Below are 24,274 nucleotides of genomic sequence, written 5' to 3'. Positions count from 1 at the left end.
ATTACCTCCATTAATTTTCGAAACATTTCAAACGATTTTACAATCACCAATGTGTGGCGGATAGACGGAACCATTCAACGAATTCAAATTATTATAGGACTTTCCGTAGGTAAGGTGTAAGAGCCGAAGAAGAAAAAAATACCTTGTTTAAAGCTAAGCTCGTCCGCTTCTGCTCCTTCGTAGTCGTACAACGCACGCACAGGAACACCTGGCTCTCCATTGTCTACCAATGGCTCGCCGCCATCTTCATCCCATTCTTCTTCTTCGAACGGGTTCGATTCTTGTTTAGCATTAGTGCCATTACTGAAAGAATTTCAAGAATGCCATTGAAAACATGCCCTTCATCTTCATCGTTTGACATTGATATAAATACGAAAATATTTTTTGTTATATGTAGATGCACATGAAGATCTATATTCTCGATCCCTCGTTCTATAATATCCTGCCAGACTTATTAATGAAATAGAATGGTATCTGTTCGTAAGGACACAACAACTATCTGACAAATATCACCATAACCATCTGAGGAATCGTAGAGTAAAGGGTTAATTAAATATTTAAATATGTTCTTTATCGGTGTCAAAATGAAGTGAGAAATGTGACGGGTTATCTGGAGGAACAATTAGCAAGTTGATTCTCGGTACTCACGTAATAGTAGAAGTTCTGTTTACAGTGTTGCCATCGTGATTATTCTTTTCCGCAGAATGTTTGGTGGAACTAATTGTTTCAGTTTTGCTATCTCCGTGACTCCCATCTGTTGATATCACCCGGGAACTGGGCTTCGACTTGGATTTATTATTAACTGGTGGGAACTCCTACATAGATCGAAACAGAACGATCAGACCGGCGATTTAACGATGCGATTAAGCCCACACTTCTTTTCGCGTGTGCTTGCCGCCATTCTTTTCTTTTTCTTTTTCTTTTTTCCGGCGACGAAGTTTGGTATCTCGAAATCATGCATGCAACCAATGTGTAGCGTGACACGGTGAATTTCGACAGATGATCGCACTCCGATGAATGAACGAAGCGGATGCGAATGATTTCTCGTGATCCGTGAACTTGAAGTGCATTCTGTTATTTTCAAGCTGGAGACAATAATTACGTGACATTGTGTGTCTTGAAACTCGATTTAATTTGTTCGATGACGTGACAATTGAACGTAGTCAATATCATGCGATAAAGGATGCAGCAACGTGGTCGGTATTATAATGAATTAATATTCATGTTCGTATGTACAGAGGCTTTGTAAATTGTGCGGGTGATCGTTGGTTGCAAGCATGTTTACATCGATATGTCGATAAATTATAATAGTGTTTCAAACCGTGATATATTCTCAGCTGTGTTTTCAGGCAGCTGCGCGCACAGAGCAAATTTACCCAATTTTTATTGAAAATGCACAAATAAAAATGATAAGCGACGTAACAGTGCAAATAAAATTTACTGGCTTCTACGGTCAGCTAAAATAGTCCTCAGAGGGTAGATCCAAGAATTTCTTCTACGAGAAATATTGCTCCCGTTAGCTTCAACATCAATGTCTTTACCGTAGGTTTAAATATTCAAGTTAGCAATTTTTCTCTGCAGCAACCTCGCAGAATAAATTCTTGATATCGGTCGATCCCCCGGGGGGCTACTAATTAACTGTACGAACCACGTTTAAAACTTTCAAACTTCACTTTATTAATTGCCTGCGGGCGAAAAAGTAATTCCAGTCTTAAATGGTGGAACGATCGACAAGAAGGGTGCGGTGCGATTATGCTTCGGTGTTTAATTCTAAAACATGCTCGACGTATGAGCCGTTCACAGCCCGAAGCAATTAACTCCACCTTTTTTTACAATTTTGTTACCGAACTTAACGTTTTAAAAATACAGTTCAACAATAGTTGGACTTTCTTTACGGGATTTTATGAATTTTTGACAAAAATCAGTAGGCGTCGATATACCATTTTTAAAACGTAAAAATGATCCAGGAGAAAAGTAAATGGTTACTTAGCTTCTATGTATTGCAATCGATGCGTAAAAATTTTATTTCGCATAAAGATCCGCAGTCTACTCTGACCGAGTGCCAAAAATTTTTCTCAATTTTAGATAAGTATTGTTTCGCGAATTTCTGGACGGTGTCCGTGGAGCAAAGCGATTTGGCAAATGAGCGACTCATAGAATCGTGACATAGATCCGAGATGCAGGAGACCAAGCACATAGCGGGTTACGGTTAATTCAGTTAAGTTAGCGAGCCAGAAGCTGAAAAAGGAAACCCATCCGCAGTGACCTCGCCGTAAGTGTCTGCCGTTACGACACCGTTTCGTGGCTGTTCGACGTGTAAAAAAGCACGGCCGATCATCGGTGTACATAGAAAATACTGCGTGAACGAAAATCGTGCCGTAAAAGCACGAAGAAGGGGTGGGTTGTGTCTCATGGCGGGCCACGTTTTCGATTTCGCGGAATCTCTCGGGTGTAAACAGAACAAAAACTTTACATGCAGATCCTCGCCGACCGGGCGTTGATTGATCAGCGTGATGGAGCCAGCCGGAAGTGCCTCCTTCGACTTCGAGCCCTTGGTGATGTCACGGAACTCCTCTGTGTAGTCCTGCATAATAGCAACGCCCAAAAAACAATCACATGCATGCATTCCAGAAAATTGTCTCGGAATACTGTTTCGAGCTTCTCTCTTTCTTGTCTCATTCTTTCAAACGATTTAAAGATCATCGAAATAACGAGTGTGTACCATGGACGAGTCAAAGGGAGAACACGTTGACACCACGAATTATTCCACCGAACGAATTTAACCCTTAGATGTGCGATTTTCGACTTGCGCGCACGATGCGCGAACGGAACTCGCACGTGGGAAACGTGAAGAACACAAAGATATGACGAGGAAATTTCGTTTCGAAGTCGTAATTATTGGGATAATTGTTTTCTATAGCTTCGGAAGTGAACAAAGATTTTTCAAGGAAAATGAAAGACTTCCGATCAAATACAAATGATCATAATTGTATTTAAAAAGAAAGGAATCATCGGGGTCGTGGATAGAGGAGCAACATGTCAGGTGAACGGAAACCGTTTTTTCAAAAGCGAGGTGTGCCCACAAAAATTTCACAAAAAGCTTTGCTGTCATGGTAAAAAAAATATATATATAAAAATAAAGATACTGGTAAGGGTTAAAAACGCTGGTCGAAGATTGTTTTACTTTTTTTTTCCGAGAATAAATTGTGGTAGTTATTTGAGACTTTTGTCGTGTACTCTATTAAACGATTACTTTTGTTGAACAATAAAATATAAATAGTCGAATGTATGGCGCAGAACTTGAACCAAAAACGGCTTAGAATATCGAGACATAGAATCGCTAATGGATAAAATTAATGCAGTTATAAAAGGGACAGAACGAGAATAATATATCAATGCACTCTACAACTAGATTGTCTAACATCAGATTTCCAACCATGAGCAGGGTCTTACATGCGATAAAAAGAGTCGCTGCGACGTATAACAATCGATCAACGATCTTACCTCGAACTGCGGCCAATTCATCGCCATGTTGACACCGTGGTTGTTCGACCACCATTTCAGATCCTTTTCGTGGTCCGCGTTGTTGATCGTGTGATAGAACTCTTCGTATATCTGGGGAAGTCTGCGAACAATAAAACATTCATCTTCTAAAGCAGAGCTGACAGCGATTTTCTTCAATCCACGCCCCTAAGGACAAGAAGTCACGCCCCCACGGGCAAGAAGCCACGCCCCCAAGGGCAAAGCTGCATGAGCTTATCACACGCATTGTCACAGCTACGTGGCCAGTTACGTCTGTGCTGCGGCTTACCCCCACTCCGCTATGTCACTTGCCCTAGCTTTGCCAATAGCTTTTATAAAATAAGTCCATAAAACTTAAGATTTGAACAACGATCCGCGGTCTGGCGATAACAAATTGGTTGAATAGGCTAATAAAGGCGGGTGTATGCTTACATTGGGTCTTGGGATATATTTAGGCATTTGTGAAGATCGAATAGGACTTCCTTGAAGAACTGCAGCCGCTGCGCCTCCATCTCCTGACATTTGTCGAACACCTGGGTCATGTCCTCCATGTACTTCGGGTTGTTCTGGTTGATTTCCTGCAGCGTGGCCTCGTACTTCTCTTTCGCCTTCTGCACCTCCTCTTTCGTTTTCTGCACCCTGTCCTGCATTTTCTTCACCTGTCGATTAAATAGAGGGACTGCAGTCAATATCGGGGAATATCGTGCACGTCCGTGGGAGTGACGTTGAAGGTAAAGATCTTGGCATAGGTTCGTAGAGCGACCTCGAGCTTCCACAAGATAAATGTTCCCGATGAAAGGGCTCGTTAAAGGCTCAACCCCGCGACGACCTCTTTTCGAACGATGTTCAGCTACAAGAGCTGTGCCTGTAGTTACCGCGAAGTTATGCGCTTCGGAAAGCTCAAGCTCGCTCGGGAGAGCTATACAAACCCACATTGGCAGGCTCGTCGATAGTAGGAACTACTCGGAATTCGATACATCGAGATCGACACTGATCACACGCGTCTACCGTGCGACGAACACTGTTCGACTTCGCGACAGTCTCATCACCGTGCCGCGATAGCGATGGCAATCCCAATTCTTTACCCTCAAAGCTTACCTAGCGCGAACAACTGTGGCGGCAAAAAGAATACCTTTCGAACAGAAAGCGTGATTTTCAGGATGAGTAACGCAACTTCGGAAGAAACACCGTGAGATAATTGAAAAAGAAAGAAATATTGAATGGCGGCAAAAGAATCTGCCACGAGGATCGAACAAAAATTCATGATTTGCTGCGAGTGCAGTGAAACGCGTGTCACTACTAGACCGCGGATTCGTGAGAAAATTAAACAGATGCAATTGAAAATACAGTGACTTCTCTATATATGTCGCCAAGGCCTGGACGATAAACGTCGCGGAATTATACCCGCGAGAGGCCATGAAGTGTAAACATAACACGGCTCGGGTATGTCTTCTGTACGATACATGACGCTAGCAAGACTCGTGTTGTTGACATATATCGAGTAAACACTGTAGTGGGAAGATTAAAAGAATCGAAAAATGTCGTTGCCTTATTTTCGGTCTACTAAAATTAGCAAAGAAAGAATGAACTTTCCGTTTGGTTTTTCTATTTCTCGCAATCGATGCAGGAAATTTTTATTACGCAAGATCCGCGCGGTTCAGCGATTATATATAGTTTAGAAAAAAGATAAAGATCGCCAATAAATGGATAAAAATGATCTTCGATGATAGAACGCGAACGGAAAATAAGCGTGTGATTACACATCCGTTTTAATTCGTCCGCGGAATATTGAAGAACGAATACCGTAGAAACTTGTATCGTCGACGCCAATGCGAATGCATTTATCGACGCATCGTTCCGATCACGAACGAACGAGGCATTTCACCGATGAAATTTTGCTTCTATTTCGAATGCAGCAGCCTGCCTGCTCCGATTGCATGATTCACCCTGTCCGCTGGTTCGACAAAAGTAAATCGATCTAAGCGCGTGTCGAAGCTGTTCCCCCAACGGAAAAGAAACCTAACTTCTTAAAACTTCGTTTGCAAGCTAATGAAGCGCGACCGTTAAGCTACTTAAAAAAAAAAAGCCGCGTCACCATAGTTTCGAACGCTATCTTGTCCGACGAGTAAATTTATTGCTTGCCGAAGCCGCGAGGTCGTTTGCTATGTCTAGTCTATTCAACGTTCTCTAACTTTTCAAAAATCTTGAATACCTTCTACCCGAAATTGCATTACACTTTAATTTTCTCGCGTAACGCTACCGTGATCTTTGACCTAGTCAAGTGATTCTATGTTTGCAGAGACAATTAGGCGGTGTGACTGGTGGATCGAACGCAAATAGTATTAAAAAGCGTCTACGAGACTACATGAATTTGTGTGCGTGAAGCGTCGAAAAGATTCTGTTTTCTACGTACAGGCGACGAGCAATCATCGAGCAGAGTGAATATCATTTAAAATGCGTTATCGAGTTATCGCAAAAGTTTAGCCGTTCGGATTAGCTTTCGGAGTTCGATGGTTGCACGGGATCGTTCGCCAACACGAATTAGATAGCAATGAGTTACTTTTGCTTACCAATAGAGCTTTCTGTAACGAGAAATTAAGAAAAGACGGTTAATCGATAAGCATGCCGCATGCAATGTCGTTATACATACAAGCTGAACGTCTCCTATTTTAGAGTTCCTAAGGCATTTTCGTATTCTGAGTCCCCATGCATCACATCCACACACAGTCATCTAAAAACGTTGGTAGCCATTTTTCAGAAGATCGCCTCTCCTCCGGCGATTTAATCATTGGTGCAACTTCGTGCGATAATTATTCCCCAAACTACGCGACTCGAACCACATTTTTTTTTTTCTTTTTTTACACCACTCTCGATTGCAATAGTGCAACGACAACTCGGTGCAGCAATTATTTCGGTATATTCGCAAATGAACTGTGGATTTTTATGAAAAATATTAATTTTCTACACGTCCGTTGCAAAGGTAAAATTGAAAATTCAATAGCATTCTTGGATAAACAAATGCATCGAATCCGCACTCCATTTGCGACAATTTAAACGGAATACAATAAACGTGACATTCGTAAGAACCGACTACAAGTAAAATGTCAACGGGAACTGTAGAACACTCCGTGCAAGTTGTGCAAACGAATTAACAGGAACAAATTGGCATCGTTTCGCAATCGATAAATATTCGCGGAAGAAGAGATAAATAGTATTGTCGGGGCATGCAGAAATAAATATTCAACGAGACAGTCAGGATAGACTAGAGAACGGTCCGTGAGATGGACGACTATAGTGATACCGATAAATATCGGGGGACGCAAGGCAACACGGCATGCAGACGTTCGTTGCGATAACACACGAGATTTGTTAACATACGTTTTCAGAGCCTCGGGCCATCTGCAAATAATACTTGCTAAAGAACAACTGTATCTACTCTGTTTCGTTGAGCCGCGAATGCGTGATTCTAGATGCACACTATTACGTGTTTGTACACGTGTGTGTGCACACGATATACACTCCGTTTACGTGTGTTTTGCGTGCGCGCGGTTACGAGAATGTCGTCGCTTTGAAAAGGATTTGCGGGAAAGATGCCATAATTATACGAGACGAGAGAGATGATTTATACGAGAATACTGCTCTCGAAAAATATGGAAAATTGTTGAATATGCGACTGGTGAATTTTTATCGGATTTATTCTCCATAAAATTGAAGAGATAACGATATCGAGTGCATGATTTACGCTTTATTTGAAGCTACTTCTACCGTTATCGAGGAGGACTTAGCATAAATAAAATATTTAGATAACGGGTCCTGGAATAATTATATTTTTTTACAAGCAACTGCAGGTCGAATATTTCAACGTTCGTCTATTGAATAAACATTTAAGACAATTTTGTCCGAATCTAAATAAAATTTATAATCCTGCTCGTTCATTCGGAGTTTCTTCACCTTTTTCATTTATATTGATAAAACAAAAAATTCCGATCATCCTGCATAGCTCCGACTATATCGACGATCATTTGCATTCACGTTCCATATATCATGTGTTTTCGACATATAGGGTGTCGCGAGAATACATAGATAAAGCGATATAAAAATGTTTTATCGGAATGGTGCTGCAAACTTGTAGTCAATTAGCTGTGTGTGCGTTTTTTTTTATGATAGAAAGATGAATTGTTTTTTCACATTGTGCTGATAAATTGTGTACACCCGATACATCGAGCACACAGAAATCCTTTTCGAAGCGACTCCGATGACGACGCCAGTGACTCAGATACGCAACGCAAGGATTGCGTTAGTCGTCGATAACGTATTGACCGAGCGATGGTGTAATTGTCTATTACTATAATCGACGCGTCCGACGGAGGAAGGGTGCAATCGTTGTTTTACCTGGTCTGGCGAAAGCGAACTGTCCGCGGAGGCGTTCCTCTCCATGTTCGCGGCGGTCCGCTCGGTTTTACAGCTGTTGTGGTATTCCGACTTCGCCTTCTCGACCTTCTGTAAAAGCTTCACCCAAGGCTTCTGCGCCTTCTTGAACGCGTCCTCCATCTCCTTCCGTTCCTTCAGGGTCATCATCGACTGCAACCGAACCACATCCGCGCAGCGTTAGCCATTATTACCGAAACCTTACCGAAAACAACCCTTAGCATCAAACACCAAAAAATACAGGCTGGCTATCTCGGTCCTCAGGATCCTCAACAAATCTTTCAATTTTATTTTATCTTCAAAGCACTAAAGATGATCTCTATATTCTCTGCAAAAATTCAGAAGCTGTATTATATCTGAAAATTTTCATTCAATTAAGAGTGGAAGCAAAAATCGAGAGAACCAATTTTAAAATATTAATCACGGTCTCTGTATTTTCCATAAAAATGTAGAAACTAATTCAAAAGCTGACTAGAAGCTGCACAAAAGATCCATTCGGAGTGGAAGCGGAAATTTGAAATATAACTGAAGAACAAGAACATGTCTTCTGATTCTTTTTCTTTTTTGTGAACAATTTGGAGAAAATTTCGGCAGACAGTATCAGAGAACAGGAAGTACCACGGAAGAGCGTACCTTATGGTAACTGTCCTTCTGCCACGTTTTCACTTGCTGGATGATGTCGTTGCAGAGACTCTCCTTGACCCTGAGATGAAGATCGCATAACCTGTCGGACTCGACGAGAACGCCTTTCCACGCCGCCTCTGTGGTTCCGTATTCAGGCCCTTTCTCGATCTTATCGTTCCAATTCTTCGACCAATTCTTCAGGGCTTTCGCGTAGCTCTTCTCGATCTCCGCCCTCTCCTGCACGAGGGCTATCAAGCTGTCGCAGAGCTTGTGACCGTCCTCGATCCTTTTCGTTGTCCGTTTATAGTTGCCCGGCTCCCAGAAGGAGTCCGAGGTTGCTATCAGCATGTTATCGTCGCTGTGATGTGACATCCTAGCCTAAATCGAGAAATTCCTTTCACCTGCGAACAGAGAGAATCACGAAACGCCGTCATCCACCTGCTCAGCAACAACTGTACGCGACTAATCATTCTATATTCTGCGCTAGTCATTCCGACAACCGTTCGCGGTTCCATGAACCAACCGAAGTCTAAATTCGCGGGCTTCAGATGCGGGCTATGTTCGATTGACATTGTCGACGAATCCTTCTTTTGTTATAGATTTTTTATTTATATTTCTGGGCATTTAGAAATTATCCTAAAATTTTAACTATTCAGTCTCCCGAATACTTTTCTGCGGATTTTATGCATTTACGGAGAAAAATGAGTCGATGGAATAAGAAACGGTAAACACAGTCGAGGAATTTGCAAATATTTTCAACCTATCGTAGTTATCAAAGGAAGAAATTGTTGCAATTACTGCAGAACATTTTTATTTCGGTGGGCTAGTTGTCAAAGTCGGAGCTCTATTTTTCTTGACCCCCAGCGCTGTCCGTTTTTAACACTAGATTTACGAAGCACTAAAAGTGACTATTCCGCATTACTTTATAAAAATAACAAGAACGTGCTACCCACATTGTTAGCAATATTTTTAAAATAATATAAACCCAAAGAACTAAATTTGCTAAATAATTTCTCACGTATGGATCCTTAGAATCCTAATAATTTTAAATTAAAAATATTAGAACCCGTCATTTCGACGGGTCCCGTAAACCTAGTGTTAAGGGGGGTATTGTGAGTCATTTTTACATTCCTTCACAATCTTTCAGAAATGGGGACCATGGTGAGATTGTTAATTCTCGTTCCACGAAATTTGTATGGATAGAGTTTCAAGCTAAACTCCAATTAGATAATTCTCCTGGCAGATAACGAACGAACGGGGTCAGTGAGATAAATTTCGCTCGAAAATGAAATTTTTCTGCGTCGACGATGAGTTTACTCGGCCCAGGCACGTTAATAGAACTCGACATCGGCGGTTCGTAAAATTGAATATAAATATCTGAGGAGCCATGGTGCAGAGGTGCAAACCTTACGACATAGTGGCGAGCGAATGAAGAAAAACGAGCATCGACCGCTAAAAAGAAGCTAAAAGTCTAAGAAGAAGAAGAAGAAGAAGAAGAAGAAGAGGGAGCAAGGAACGAGGAACACAGGCAGTAGAGGCCTTCGGCCTTTAATGTTGAAGGCGGAGGAGAAGGTCGGATCAAGGTTCCGTGTAGTCCGATTTTCGGCGTCGAGTGGAACAGGTGAACGAAATGATTTCCTGCTTCGCCTTTCACGTTCGCAGGTATGAGACGGTGCGCGCGCGCGCGTGCACACACAGGCTCTCCTCTCGCACACCTGTGGCCAGGTACGAGGCGGTGCACCGTCGCGTAGGATCCTTTCAGTGCTCGCAGGAGACCACGGAGGAATGAGTATGGTCATTCCGAACGGTGGAATGCTGCTCTACCAGCTGGATAAGTTCTGTGTGTCGGTGATCTCGTAGGCGCCACGACCAGTGCTGATTAGTTGATTCTACGCGTTATTACTACCAGGGACGTTACATTTCTACCTCGCGAACACGGGTGCCAGTGGTCGTTGCACCTTTCTGGTAACGCGGATCGGTCCTCGGATATTCCGGGATCACTCTAAATCACGAGCTGTTCACGACCAACGATCGCATAAACAGCTTCCGTTTGTAACACGAGTGCCCCGCGTACATTCCGTGCGTCGCGAACAAGTCTCGCCTATTTTTCAGTCGTACGAACGATCGAAGTTATTAATAATTAGTTACTTGGCGAGGAAGTGTGCAGATTGCGCTATAATTTCGAATATTTTTAGTGCCACCAATTATTACGACAATCGTTTCTTTAGAAAATCTATCGCGACGCGTTTGAGCAGTGTACCTGTGGACCTGATGTTTCAGAATCTGTACAAAGTTTATGCAGTAAGAACAGCAATTGCCGTAATTATGCAGTACTTGTTAAAACGACGAAGAAATTCGAAAACTTGTCTCTGTCCGCTAACTCGTCGGAAGTTAAAAAAACCTCCACGGTCCGTGCTAGAAACACAGAAACTGTTAAAAAGTTCCGTAACTCTTGCGATCTCTGGTTTGAACGTTATTCCACCGCTGCGATGAATTCCTGGTCCGGTGCGTTGGACGTTCAATTAGCGTGCCAGTGATCCTGCGGGCGGCGATTAATCTAATCTAGTGTGTAATGGCCTGTGAATTTCTATTTCGACTATAAAAGTATTTTATAGAATTTGCGTGAATGCATGCAGCACTGTTCCGAATAAAATAGACGTTGCACTTGCAGCTGGCGAAGAGGATGAAAGTGTCAAGTATTGTAAAACTCGTGGAGGAAGTGTTTTTTGGAATGGAAATAAAGTGTGATATTTTGTTCATTTCTGCATAGAGACGTAGACGCGCGTAGTTCATTCACTATGACTGGCCTATAAATACGGGAAATATAAAAATAACGTTCTTGCACAACCCTGTCACGGCGGACGCGTTATTTTTACACGAAAGTTTAAACTTCTTGTCGCCAGGGACGACACGCCTAGTCGCTGTCTCGTAGGAAACTTGTATGCGTACGTGTACGCAAGCCGATCGCGTTTATTTACAAGAGCTCGCAGCTTATCAACATTTTGTCTCGTAATCGGCAGACACGTTGATACTTTATCGAAAAAATGGAATGGTGAAGTCACCGAACGTATTTTTCGCATCGATTATCGAACGCGAGAGGCGTTCGTACGTTGGCATTTATGGACTGTACGGAGAGAGAAACTCTAAAATGACAGAAAACTATTTGCTGCGACGATAAAGTTTCGCGATATCGTAGATTAAAATTATACTAGGTGTAAAATAATTTTTCTAATCACCCCGTGACGTTGTCCGCAATTTACTTCCTTGGTAATATTAGAATAGAAAGGACGAACGAAATGAAAAGTTCACTTTCGCTTCGTCCGGTAAGGTAAAAGGGAAACCGATCTGTTAATTTCTCAATTCCTCTGTTCGAAAGGCAAGGAAATTGTTAGGTTCGAAGCAATCGTTGCGAATGGTGCTTGCTTCCTGCAGAGATATCGAGGAATTATGATCAGCAGAATATTCTCACGCGCCGGTTCATGACGCGAGCGCGTTTCTTCCAGAAACGATCGAGGAAACCCTATCTATTTTTCCGACGATTCCTTTCTCCTTATCGAGTACCAATTTCTTGCCTCGCTTTCTCGATTCGCAAACAACGGGTTCCTGATACTTTTAATTAATCTTCCTGCCTTCGGTTCACCGCCGAAACCGCAATTACACGATCGCAACATTTTAGTCGCGAAACCTCCTACTAATTAGTAACCGTTTATTTCGAACTTTTTCCACAGAAATAACTGAACAGTCGGAGAGTGTACAAGAAGCTGCAGTGGCGATTTACCGTGGCGACAACAATGGCCGAGCGACGAGAAAAAGCTGAGAACCGCGAATTCGAGTCCGAATAATGTGGGCATTAGACGCGGCGCATGAAGAAAAGAACGCAAACTACTTAAAGAGGTTGTTAGCCAAGACACGAGTGATTTCTCGAGATCAGAAATCGCGAAACGGGAACTCGTGTCGCGAGATATACAACGCGAACAATACTGAGAATACGACAGCCGAGGAAATGGATGGCCTTAAAAGCGACCTCGCGCCGGAGCCGCCGAGGAAGAAGTAAGGACTTCGCGTGGATCGAATTCCTTTTGTATCAAGTACGCGTCTCGTCCTCGTCTTCTGGGACCAAAGGCAGGAAGTCACCTTCGACCTATTTCAGCCGACCGTCACGATCGGGACAGAAATTCGACGCTAAATAGCCCCCCCAAATTGCGACGCCTTTCATTCTTCTCTGAAACTGCGCTTTTGCGTGCAACCGAGGTCGCAATTTATACCGAAATTTCGGAGAAATTAAAATTTATAAAATTCTAGGTGCTTCGAAAATTCCTCGAACTAATTAGAATCAGTCTAATCAGTCTATCACTCTGTTGATTTCAAATTGTCCTGGGGCTAATTTATCGGAGGACCATTAACCTTGTTCTTGTTGGACAAACTAAATTTTACTGAGAAAATGTTACTTGCTAAAAATGTTTTTCAATTTTTTAGCAGGGTTTTCCGTGGAATTACGCCGTGTTGTTAGGCGTTTCGAGGATGCAGCGTGGCTCGGTCGCACGGGACACCATGTATAGCGAACGACATTCTTAACTGGTTCTTCGGAGTAGCTCTCTAGGGTAAGAGAGTCTTCAAAGAACCTCGACTGCATGATTGTGTAGGAGAAATGAGGCTCTTTCTGTAGCAACACGTAGGGCGATTCACGTTTTCAATACCTGCCCGGTTGAACGGATTCGTAAACTGCACGGTCCTGTGTATGCGTCTTTCAAGAAATCGTCTGCTTCTGGGTCCGATGGTGTCTCTGAACGAACAACTTCCAGGTCAACAGACTGGACAAACATTGCACAAAGGGACACTGTGCCCACCACCCGAGATAGTGGCTGCCCCGAATAAGTATGATTAACCGTTTCGGGGCCGAGCAAATTATTAGATTCGATAACGTCCTCGTAAACTCCGTCACTTATTTAACAGCAATATAAATAAATTATTACTAAGACAATCACCAACCTGTCTTCCATTTTAACAACTTTCATTCTAGTTATTTTATTTCGACATTAATGTGATCTCACCGGCTCGTTACTCTCATCCTCGTTTTCGCAAATAAAATTCAATTCTATAGAATTACATCTGTGGCTCGCAATCATTCGGTAAAGTTGAGATAATCGTAGTAGTTCAGTCAATTAGTTGCAATTTCATTTAATTACCCGTCGCACGTATACCAATTGAGGCACGAATATATCAAGCGACTAAATCGTATGTAAAACTTTGAGACCCTCTCGTGCTGTATGCATTGGACGCGATGTGCATACGCGATTAAGCACGCAAAAGCTCTAATGACGTTACGTATAATTTCATAGTTTGCAATACGCCTGCATCTGACAGTGAAATATCGTAATGACGATCTGTCGACGACGCAAGGCTAAAATTATCATTAGGTTCCTTAAAGTATGCTCGATACTATAGTAGCATGCTATGGCTATATCGGGATTTGAATAAAGTGGAATATAAACGTTCTCTTGGTTAATGAAGCAACTAAAAACTCATTTTCCACGGGGCATCTTTCTAACTTCACCGTCCAGCAACGTGTGCAAAATATTGTAGTTTCGATATATTCCTTTCGTTCTTCTCCATTTTTAAAATTTTCCAATTTCGGTGGAAGCTGTTAATTAAAATACAAGCGGAGGGATATGGTAATCAAGTTGTGTCACAGAATAATGTTTTAAGATTGAAAAATTTTCATACTTTTCTGTTAAATTCTATAATTTCATTTCTCAAAGCCATTTTTAACAATTTCGGCTAATTAAAATAGAAGCTGAGCGATATTGCAATCAAGTTGTAACATAATATAATATATGGAAATGCTGAACGCAGTCTTGAATGATGATTAGGACTGTGGGGATTGTCGGTAGTCGCGTTTGAAAAACTTGGAGAGCGATAGTCGATGCCGACTCGTTAGTTTCCATCTTCGCTCGTATTTTTAGGCTGTTGCTTTGCCGAGGGAGCGGCAAGTGAATGGTTTCGGGCAGATCGCCAGTTTTTCAAACTTGTACGAAGAAAGTGTGAGCGTTGTTTCGGACGTTTGATAATTCCGTTCGAATTGAAGCCGGCGGAAAATATGGAAACGGTCGTAAACGCGGAAATCCGGCGAAGTAGTTGTGTGTTTACGAAAGAGAGAGAGAGAGAGAGAGAGAGAGAGAGAAAAAGAAGAAAAAGGAAAAAAGGGGAAAGAGGAAAAAACGGAGATTCAAATGCAGGTCCAGTGGATATGAATGGCAACCGTCTCTCTCAGGTGTAGCTTCCCATTTTCCATTGCAATGCACGTTCGCGTAGCTTCGTTATCGATTCCGCGAGAACGCTTAAATTGTTTTTTTTTTTTTTTATAAATAAAACGAGCCGGACGAAATAATTCGAAACATTCTCCTAGAAAATAGAACGGCTAAAGATTGCCCCAGATAGAGAGAAACGAGAAGCTACAGAGAAGGCAATTCGACATCGTCATTCCTCCGCGTCGAATATCGCAATTTCTTTCTCGTTTAATTTAAGTTCGTTTAACGAGCTCGCTTCATTCGATCGACTAATTAACCAAGCGAAAACAGAAGAATTCGATACGTTCGCTAGCGAATCAGCATTCCACGTAATTATTTATCTACGGAGACGCAACACTCTCTCTCCCTGCACGAGGCTTTATCTCCGCCACGATAAGATAGCAGTTCCGTTGCGTCGTCGATTTTTATCTAACAAATTATTTATTGTTCCCGGTATCGGCAAACCGCTTGCGAGTGGAATTTCAATCAAGGTATTAAATGTATTCGAATGTTCCCAACCCCATTCCCAGAAATTTTCGCTGGAAAACGTTGTTGTCGTGCCCATTGTAAAAATAAGACATTCAACACAGCCGCCCGATGCTTTTTACAGTTCCCGGAATGATGAAAAATAGGACGACGGGGGACCAGCGAAAATAATATCACCGAAGAAAGAAACGCTCGTTAAAAATGTGTGCTTTCAAAGTTTTGAGAGTTGAAAAGCATGAGACACGGCAGGTGCAATTAGGCCAAGCTTCTTCCACTGGCCTTGGACGAGAAGCCTGTTAATTCGCTACGCTGCACAGTGAACGGTTATGCTTCGGATTGTGTTGAGACAGGTCACGTCGCGGGAAACCGAACATTCTGAGTTTCGTCTCAAAACAACTGCCAGTTGAACACCGCTGCCAGATGCATTATACAATCCGCAAGTTCACGGACTCGACAAACGTAGTACCGGACACAACATAAAACAAATCCGAGTGCTCGATTCGCCGTGGACCAGAAAATTCCATCGATTCTAACAGGAAAAATTAAATTGATAAACTTATAGGACGAAAAGTTGCTATGTGACACTTGCATGCAAACGAGAAAACAATCTCCCAATTTGCTGTGGACCCGAAGCAGAAAATTAGAAAATTCCCTAGAGTCTTCCCTAGAAGTTAATATGGAACGATTGTACTTGCAGAAGATAAAATAATCTGAGCTCCGAATTAAAACCGAAAGGTTAGCAAACCTAATCAAATTCAAACCAAGCAGGGACTATTAAGATTTCGCAATTGATAAGATTGGTCCCCGAGGAAAATTAATGCAACATCTCAAAGTTCGATGAAAGCAATGTCTCATTTCAGAAAATACATATACTCTTCAGCGATTTGAGGCAGACCATCCCCTAAAATGATTTGGAGCGGTCGGTAATTAAAAAGGGTGAACGAACCGCGGGTAGGGAGTTAGAAGCGCCTAGGGTTTTTTTTCCTCTAGTCTTTTTTCTTTTTTCGAGCACGAATCGCTTCCTGGTTTTCAGTCCTTGCTTTCGAGGGAAGCATTAAGTGAGTTCCAGAGCAGGTAGCTGCGGCAGCCCTAACAAAAGCTTGGGAAATGGATGAGACTAGCGAGCGGAGTGACGCGGAAAAGGGTTTGAAATATTCGGAGCGTAAAGGTTCCGACAAATTTCAACCCCTGTCCGCGCCTCGCCGCTAAACCGCCGAGTTAGAGCATCGTCGTCGTGGTCGTCGTTGTCGTCTCATAGTCGTCGAGATTTCATTTTCACCGGTGAGAGACCGGTTTTCTCCGACGAAAATGCTCGACCGAGAGCCGGCTGCGACCGTTTGATAATACTGACAGCAACAAAGATTCCCGGTAACGTTTCGAAACTCACCGGGAGGGAAATATTCCCGCGGACATGACACCGTCACGAAAATCTGACGAGAGACAGCGACACGAGTCTGTCAACATTCAAATATTTGCGCTTCCGTTTTACGCGTTTTAAATTGCGACGCTATCTTGTTTTGTAGACTGCTGCTTCAACTCGTTCTTTTTTCGGTGCGTAATTTGTTGGACTGATATTTACGCAACATAAAAATTCTTTTTCTTCTTTAAGCATTTTAGTATGTCACGTACGAAATATTAACAATTTGTTATTCTTCTACGGTAATAAGATACTCCTGCTTTTTGTCATTGGAAAATTGTTTCCAGCGCAGTGAACGTACCAAGATAATTTTAATTGGATCTTTCTAGGGCTGGTACATACGTGTTTCGTTGCTTTGTTGTTCCAACTATGAAGCATGGCTAATTAGGTAAAGATTCAATAAAAACCATAGAGTACGGTCTATCCTATATGGAATGCATTTTTACACTTTCTACGCTGATAGGAATCGGACGGAATTTCAAACAACGATTCTCCTCGTTTCGATACCCATCCACTGTTACTAGTAAGTCCACCGGAAACGTTCCCACAGGCCTAATAAAAAGTTACACGATATAGTTACGTCACGCGGAATACTGTTAATTATTATCAGCACACGGCTTGCAAGGGTCAGATCCCCGCGATACAGAGGGAACATTATGCCGGAGCGAATTAGATCATAGCCGAGAAAAGCCAAGGTTAATCAGGGGGTTCAATAAAGAGGTCGATTGATGCCGGGGGATAGCGACAATCAAAGCTTTCAATTTTCCTGGTTGGGGCATATCCGAGCCAATGGACCGAGCCACTCATGCAACCTCAAACAGATGAAAATTCAAGACTTCGAACACGTAGGGGAAGTAAAATTAATGACACACGGAAAATTATATCGTGTTAAATTTAAATATTACGCAATTCCTTTTAAATCGGGGTAAAATTCTATTGTTTCGTCGGAGTAAATTGAGACACACAATAGATATAAATAAACTGCGAACCTTTATGCAAAATAAAAATTGTCTGCATTTATTACACGGATGGGGAGTTACGTAAAAATTGTATTCCTTCTTTTAATTACTTTAATGAGCTGTGCACGATGTATTAGTAATATTAAATTCAATGTTAAATTCGATTTGTGCTTCACTTACTGATCATTATCATATCCAATCCGCAGTCTAAATATACATTTCCTTTTCCTTGCAGGAAATTAGAAACGATGCGAACATCTAATCAGCACAGCTGTGCAATAAATCGTAGGGCGATGACTTAAAGAAACCAAGGCAAGTTGACGCAATCTCGACGAGCAACGTCAATAAAATCGAGCGGACACGTCATACAATTTGTCGATGGTTAAACAAATGGACCAGAATCGAATCAACGATCGAACCCGGTGGCGTTCGATGCTGGTTAGCGGACTCGATAAGATCGGACAATTAATGGGAGTTTTAGCGAGCAATTACGCCACCCTAAATCTCTTTTATCTGGTATCTTTATTCTGGTCGGAGTCCGCGAAGTTTGCCGGGAGGGTACCCAGCGACCGAACACGATCGTCGAGTGCTACCTGAACTAACGATTTCCCAGATTCCACGGATCTTGATTAATCTAGAGCACGCTTTCGCGCGGAACGGCCGAGAGTGGTAGGATGTATTTAAAAAAGGAAAAAAGAGAAAAATCGCGGCGAGAGAGCATGTGCGAGAGAGCCCGGGCAACGGAGTGTGTCGGTAACGTGTATCCGCACGCGTAATAACATACGCGATTGTAGAACGAAACAGAAATTAACGCGCGGCTGAGGCTCACTTCTCTCTTTCGCCGCTTCCTGGATTTATCGACGTGCGCATGTCCCGCGAAACTTTTGACGTACCTGCGGACGTGGAATAAATGGACCCACGCCGTTCCGCTCTTCGACAGTTTTCTAGCCCACCGACAGGTCCTGACGAGAGGATCCTTCGCGGTTTGTTTTTAGTCACAATTACTTGCGCACCAGCTGCTTCCCAGTTGATCAAGCAAAATAAAAGTTCTCTGCGTCTAATGAAAAATACCGGAACCGAGGAGACTACTCTTATTCAGCCGTTCACAGGCCAAATCGATTAACTCCGCTTTTTGAAATATTTTAAATTTAACTGTCAAATCACTTGTGGTTCAGTCATAACTTTTTTTTATTCCATTTCTCCACTTTCTGTTTTATGGAGTTAATCGATTTGGCAAGTGAGCGGCTCGATTGCTTCAACAATTTGGAACTAATAAACCCATATTTCTCAAACTTTTGTCATGAACTCATAAAATTCGGAGTGTAATGATAATTCCGACGTTTCGTAATATGAAGATTCGGAATATTTCTAATGTTTGCGTTGTTCGATCTCTAATTAGGAATGAAAGTATTCACGGCAATTTGTGAAAGTAATAAAAATGGCGGAGAATGTCGACGATCTTGGAATCATGGCTAACACGACCTCAAGAAGCGCCCCCCCGCCCCCCTCGTGCGATTCATTTAAATAACCGCGAATAGCGCTGGTAACTGCGGCGCGAATCATTAAAAGAGAAAAAAACTGTCAAGCAACGGTTTAAATCGCAAATCCCAACGGAGTTTCTATATAATGTTTACGTTGACCGCCGATAAAAAGAAGTGAAATTGATTGTGAAAGTTTCCGAAAGTAAAAAAAAAAGCTTCGGAAGAATGTCGACGACCTTGGAATTATGGTCAAAACGGCCTCGGGGTGTTCACACTCTGCGAATCGATGAGAACCGAGATAGCCTGCTAGGCCAACAAACCTTAAGTAACTGTAAATAATTGCACTAATTTGTTAAGAGCGCGCGTACCGATAGTTTGCGGTAGCTGTTCCCGTACACGTTAGCCGCCGAACGGTTTCGGAAACTGTTGAGCAAACGTTAAGCACGCGAAATAATTGCACGAGGATCATGAACACGAAATCGTCGAAGCTGCTTCGATAAACTCGCGTAGATAAGGCTTCGACGCACTCGGGAGGGGATCGAGGGGAGACGAAGGGATACTTCGAACGCTAGGACAAAGCTCGGTAAACGATGACTCCCTCGGGGGACTGTAATTTTCCTATGATGAAACATTCCTCTCGAGCCGAGGGAAAATGTAACGACGATGTCATCGATATTTTAAAATTAAATTGGCCAAAAATATAGGAACGCAGATAGCGCAGTTTTCCGTGATCTTTCAGGCATTCAGGAGATGACGCAGAGTTGGAACGGAAGCAGAGGGTTTCCATTGGCACGGTGATCCGAGGAATAAAATAAGGAATTATGTTATTTTTCTAAAAATTTGGGAGACGTCGAAAAAGTTGAAAATGTAGTTCAAAGGATTCTAAAACGGAAGCAGAGGATTTCCAGAGCCGCTTTTATAAAATAACATAAAAATTTTATTTTTCTCAAAATTTAGGGAACGTTAAAGAAGTTATGATTATTGCATGTGTAGCGTAAAGGGTGAAAACGGAAGCCGGAGGTTTCCAGAGTCACGAGCCGCGGAAAACAGCGGCGGAAACAGAAAAGAAAAACCGGAAGGGACTCGAGCCTCGAATCACGAGACTTGTCGACGTTCGAGAGCGCAGGTAATTGCACGGAATATTTTAAATAATTCCCCGGTCCCGGTAATTACAATGAAATTCACGTTTTATAAAACACCCTCTGGCTCGGTAATGATAGTGCAGTCCCTCAAACTCGATTCTAACTCGCATTCCCGGTTAGATCGAATAGGAGGGGAAAAATAAAATGGAAAATGCGAAATTATAGGGTGTAGGGGAGGGGGGAGTATAGTGAGCGTCCCCCGGGGAGAAGGGGTACAGTTAATTCCGGACGGCTGGCCGAGAAGCATGTTAGTGGTTTACCATAATTCAAAGACGAAAGAAATGCGTACAGGGTCGGTTATGATGGTCGTGCGTGCCCGTGTACGTATACACGGTATTTAAAATGCTGTCGGCGTAATAGCTCGCGGTCGTTTAGCTTCGTTTTAGAAAGATACTAATTATGCGGTTAATTAATGCGAGTGCGCGCGATGCCTCCGCGTTATCAGATTTAATCGCGAAGCCGCTCTTCGATGCCGGCAACAACTATTATCCATTAACATGGTCACGTAATAATTATCGAGTTAGGATTTCGATGTATGTACCTACTTCTCCACGAGAACCGCGGAGTATTTCTTTGGTCATGGGGGTCCATAGATTATTATTAATCCTCGTGCCATCCACTTTGTATTATGCTTTGTACAATTTGTAATGGACTGCGAATTTTTATGCAAAATAAAAAATGTCTGCATGCATTGCAAGATATGTACAGGTTGCGTAGACATTTTCTTAATCGTTTCAATGAGTCGAGAATAATATCTTTAAATTTTTGGAATATTTTCACCGTTTTGAATTCGCTCACTTTTTGTCATAAATGCGTACAATCCGCAGTCTACCAATTAATATGTTTCATTTCTGAAGCATCCATTTTAACATATACCGGAAGAGAAATTTGAGATTCATAGCGTTTTATCCATTAATTTCAAGACAGAAACGTGAATACCATTTCTTGCGTAGTTGTCTACCGTACATTACAGACTGAAATTGACTTTTAATGATTTTTTCTGGTACCACGGTTTTATACAAATGATGCTGAAGTGATTAATTATCGAAGATTAAACACACCACGACACGACACGAGCACGCACGTTCATTTTTATGTACAGTCTAATATGACTGATCGAGTTTCACCGCACTTTTGTGAATGAAAAATGCAAGCGTTGCTTCCTGCTCGCACGCGAAAATGTAATGTATACAGTATAAGTTTGACGAGACATTGTCTGTTTGAACAATGACATCCTTCGACACACAGACAACGCACTCATGCATAACTTGTAGACGTTCCCAGTTGAAAGCTGCACCGAACACTTGGAAAAAGTTACGATTTCTACGTATGAATCGTTAGTATACACTTCCAAACCACTCGGTGCAGCACAATGTCTTAATTACACTTTATGAACTTAAAAATTCAGCAGCATTTGCAAGTTAAATTGAGAAATAGCCCAAGCTACGTAAAAATTGCTAACGAGACTGCAAAAATTTGATGCAATTCTAAGTAGGCTACGGATCGTCGTGCAAAATAAAAATGATTTCTACAGGCGTCCGAAACAACATGAAAGTTCTCAAAATCCTTTTAATGCTCCTGCTGTTTCAAATCGCACCAACTAGTCTTTGCCACGAATGCATAAAATCCGCGGTTTAGCTACAAGGTATAGGAGGCCTCAAACATGCACAAACCTCATCAAACTGTACCATCGTACACTAACTACTTCGCTTTGGTGTCAATTCGCAAGAACCGGTCGCGAGAAGAATGTAATTTCATTCAATCTCAGTTGCTCAGAGTTTCTCTACGACCACCTAAGTTTGCACAAGCCTCTGGGTTTTCGGCCAGAATTTCCAGCCGGCGTCGAAACAGGAAAAACCACGAGAACGTCGGAACCGATGGAGGATGACCGTTCCCGATTAAAACGATCCGTCTGACGGAAACGGATACCTGTTACGTTCGCCGCGATCCACGCACCGCGCACATAATCGCCGGGTGAAGTCACAAGGTGGTAACGCAGGATCTTTACCTTGGCGAGGTGACATGGTTGAGTAACGACCCTCGTGGAACGGAATGCTTCTTAATTCACAACCGAGAGAGACAGATATAGATGTACGCGACGGCTCGATATCATTGCCGGCAACACTGAATCGCGGCTCCGGAGTTTCGGTCGGCGGAAAAAAGGCGGATTTCTAAACAACGACGGTGGGCAACTACGCTGTACCCATAACGACGAGCGACTATACTTGTACTATACTGTACTCTCGTCCACACCGCACGGCAGCCGCAGCTCAACTGACGTTACCGCTCCAGAACACGCCGCGCCGGCTCGACGGTCAAACTCGATGGAAAAAAGTGTCTACGATTGGCGTGATTACGTGTACGACCGAAAGGATAAACAATTGTTTGGAGCTTTAATAATAGACGCCACGGCGCGTTCTCATTGTACGCGTGTTACGTTTTTTTTTTTTTCGTATGTTATCATTCGTTCATTCGAGCCTGAGTATCGAAAATGACGGGGACTTCGACCCTCTTCTATTTTGTACAACTTTCCGTGCGGTACATGCTGTAAACAATTCTGCATTTAATATTACGCATTATTTTCTATTTTCACATAAAAGGATCTTCCAATTTAATTATTTCCATGTCACTGGGTAAATTCATTGAGCTGCTCAATTTCATGAATGAAAATTAACGAATAGGTATGCAAGTAAGTGAACGTGTGGAATCTGCATTTGTTACAACACCGTTCGCCGCCACAGCACAAATTAGGTGACGAAGATTACTGCCGTGTCATCCATAAATGCGTGACGGAATTATTTTTTATTATATTTGGCAATAGTCATTTTATCAAATATATTACTTCGGTTTTATGGAATTTTTCAGGTTGTTGCTTTAGCAGTCGTTAACCGCGAATAGTCCGAGCCACCTCTGTTATCAAGCTCGTGACAAACAAAAAAAAATTGACACGGTTCTGGAAGAAGTCGGGTAAGAATACGAAGGCTAATGATTATGCAAATGCATTCGACGAAGGTATCATTAAAATACTGTGCATTTCAAATTGAATTACAATGCGTTCAAGCCGCGGCCGGTTCGGAGTCTCCGAGGAAATGTATTTCTTTTCTCATGGTGCCGGTTGTCTCGGAGCATAATCGCGGCTGCGCAATTATTCCGAAACAATCAACTATTTATAAGCGTAGAGATGACGAATCCGTGTACCTCCGACGTGACACGCGCCGGGAACCAAGATGGCGACGGCTGAAGGTTGCCACACGGTTTGACCGCTAATCGATGAGGAACAGAACAGCTTGCGTAACCGCGACTCATTCGTCGCAAAAAAACTTATTTATTTGCGCCGCTAAGTGTGCTGACGTGCGCTTGCGAGTCCCACGTGTTCTAAACATGTACACGCTAGTCCAAATCGGCGAAGGTTGATAACATTCCTAATACGATCTAATTTCTTTTTGGAATTTTTCTCAACAGTTGCGAATTCGATCGAGCTGTGCTTTATACATTTTTATCAAGGATATAGGACCTTGAATTAAAGTAAATACGATCTAATTTTTTAGTATTCTCTTTCTGCTTGTTGGACCAATAATTACAAATTCGATTGAACTGTGCTTTAAACATTTTGACCAACGACATTTGAAATACTCCAAGTTCTCTGGACCCTTTGTGCTCAGGTTCAGTAGATTGGGTCATTCATATTCAGACACTTCTATTGGGTCACAGTTGACGTTCAATTCTGGAGCAAATAAAATTGTAAAGAACCTGTTGATGATCAATTAATTTATTAGATTCATATTGAGAGTAAAGGTCCTTCGAACAGTGTACGAAGGTTAATAAAAATTTAGAAGAATAGCGCGTTGAATGCAGTTCAATAAAATTGTTTGGGATGAATTAATTGCGCGTTTTGCAACCGAAAGAAGTCGTGAGAATCATACGAATA

The 24,274-nt window shown here is 42.3% G+C and overlaps 1 protein-coding gene across 9 annotated transcripts in view; it reads right to left on the bottom strand.

Moving 5' to 3' along the window:
* The window catches only part of Synd (protein kinase C and casein kinase substrate in neurons protein Synd), a 46,184-nt gene that overhangs the window by 2,624 nt on the left and 19,286 nt on the right, over positions 1-24,274 (bottom strand). Inside the window, exons 1-11 of one of the 9 annotated variants that reach the window (XM_076789866.1) lie at positions 22,355-22,628; positions 8,584-8,975; positions 7,915-8,103; positions 6,901-6,921; positions 6,173-6,253; positions 6,093-6,104; positions 3,955-4,181; positions 3,505-3,625; positions 2,474-2,584; positions 649-815; positions 143-303 (exon numbers count right to left, since the gene is read on the bottom strand). In XM_076789866.1, coding sequence (XP_076645981.1) covers positions 143-303; positions 649-815; positions 2,474-2,584; positions 3,505-3,625; positions 3,955-4,181; positions 6,093-6,104; positions 6,173-6,253; positions 6,901-6,921; positions 7,915-8,103; positions 8,584-8,946 — 1,453 coding nt within the window. In that variant the 5' untranslated portion in view covers positions 8,947-8,975; positions 22,355-22,628. Of the gene's footprint in view, positions 1-142; positions 304-648; positions 816-2,473; positions 2,585-3,504; positions 3,626-3,954; positions 4,182-6,092; positions 6,105-6,172; positions 6,254-6,900; positions 6,922-7,914; positions 8,104-8,583; positions 8,976-22,354; positions 22,629-24,274 lie in introns of those variants that run through there. The other 8 variants (XM_076789865.1, XM_076789873.1, XM_076789868.1 and 5 more) reach the window with 8 other exon arrangements.

This window comes from Halictus rubicundus, chromosome 6 (genome assembly GCF_050948215.1).
Source record: "Halictus rubicundus isolate RS-2024b chromosome 6, iyHalRubi1_principal, whole genome shotgun sequence".
Lineage (NCBI taxonomy): Eukaryota > Metazoa > Arthropoda > Insecta > Hymenoptera > Halictidae > Halictus > Halictus rubicundus.
Note: the sequence above shows the minus strand (reverse complement) of the source record. Positions and strands in the feature narration are given on the sequence as shown.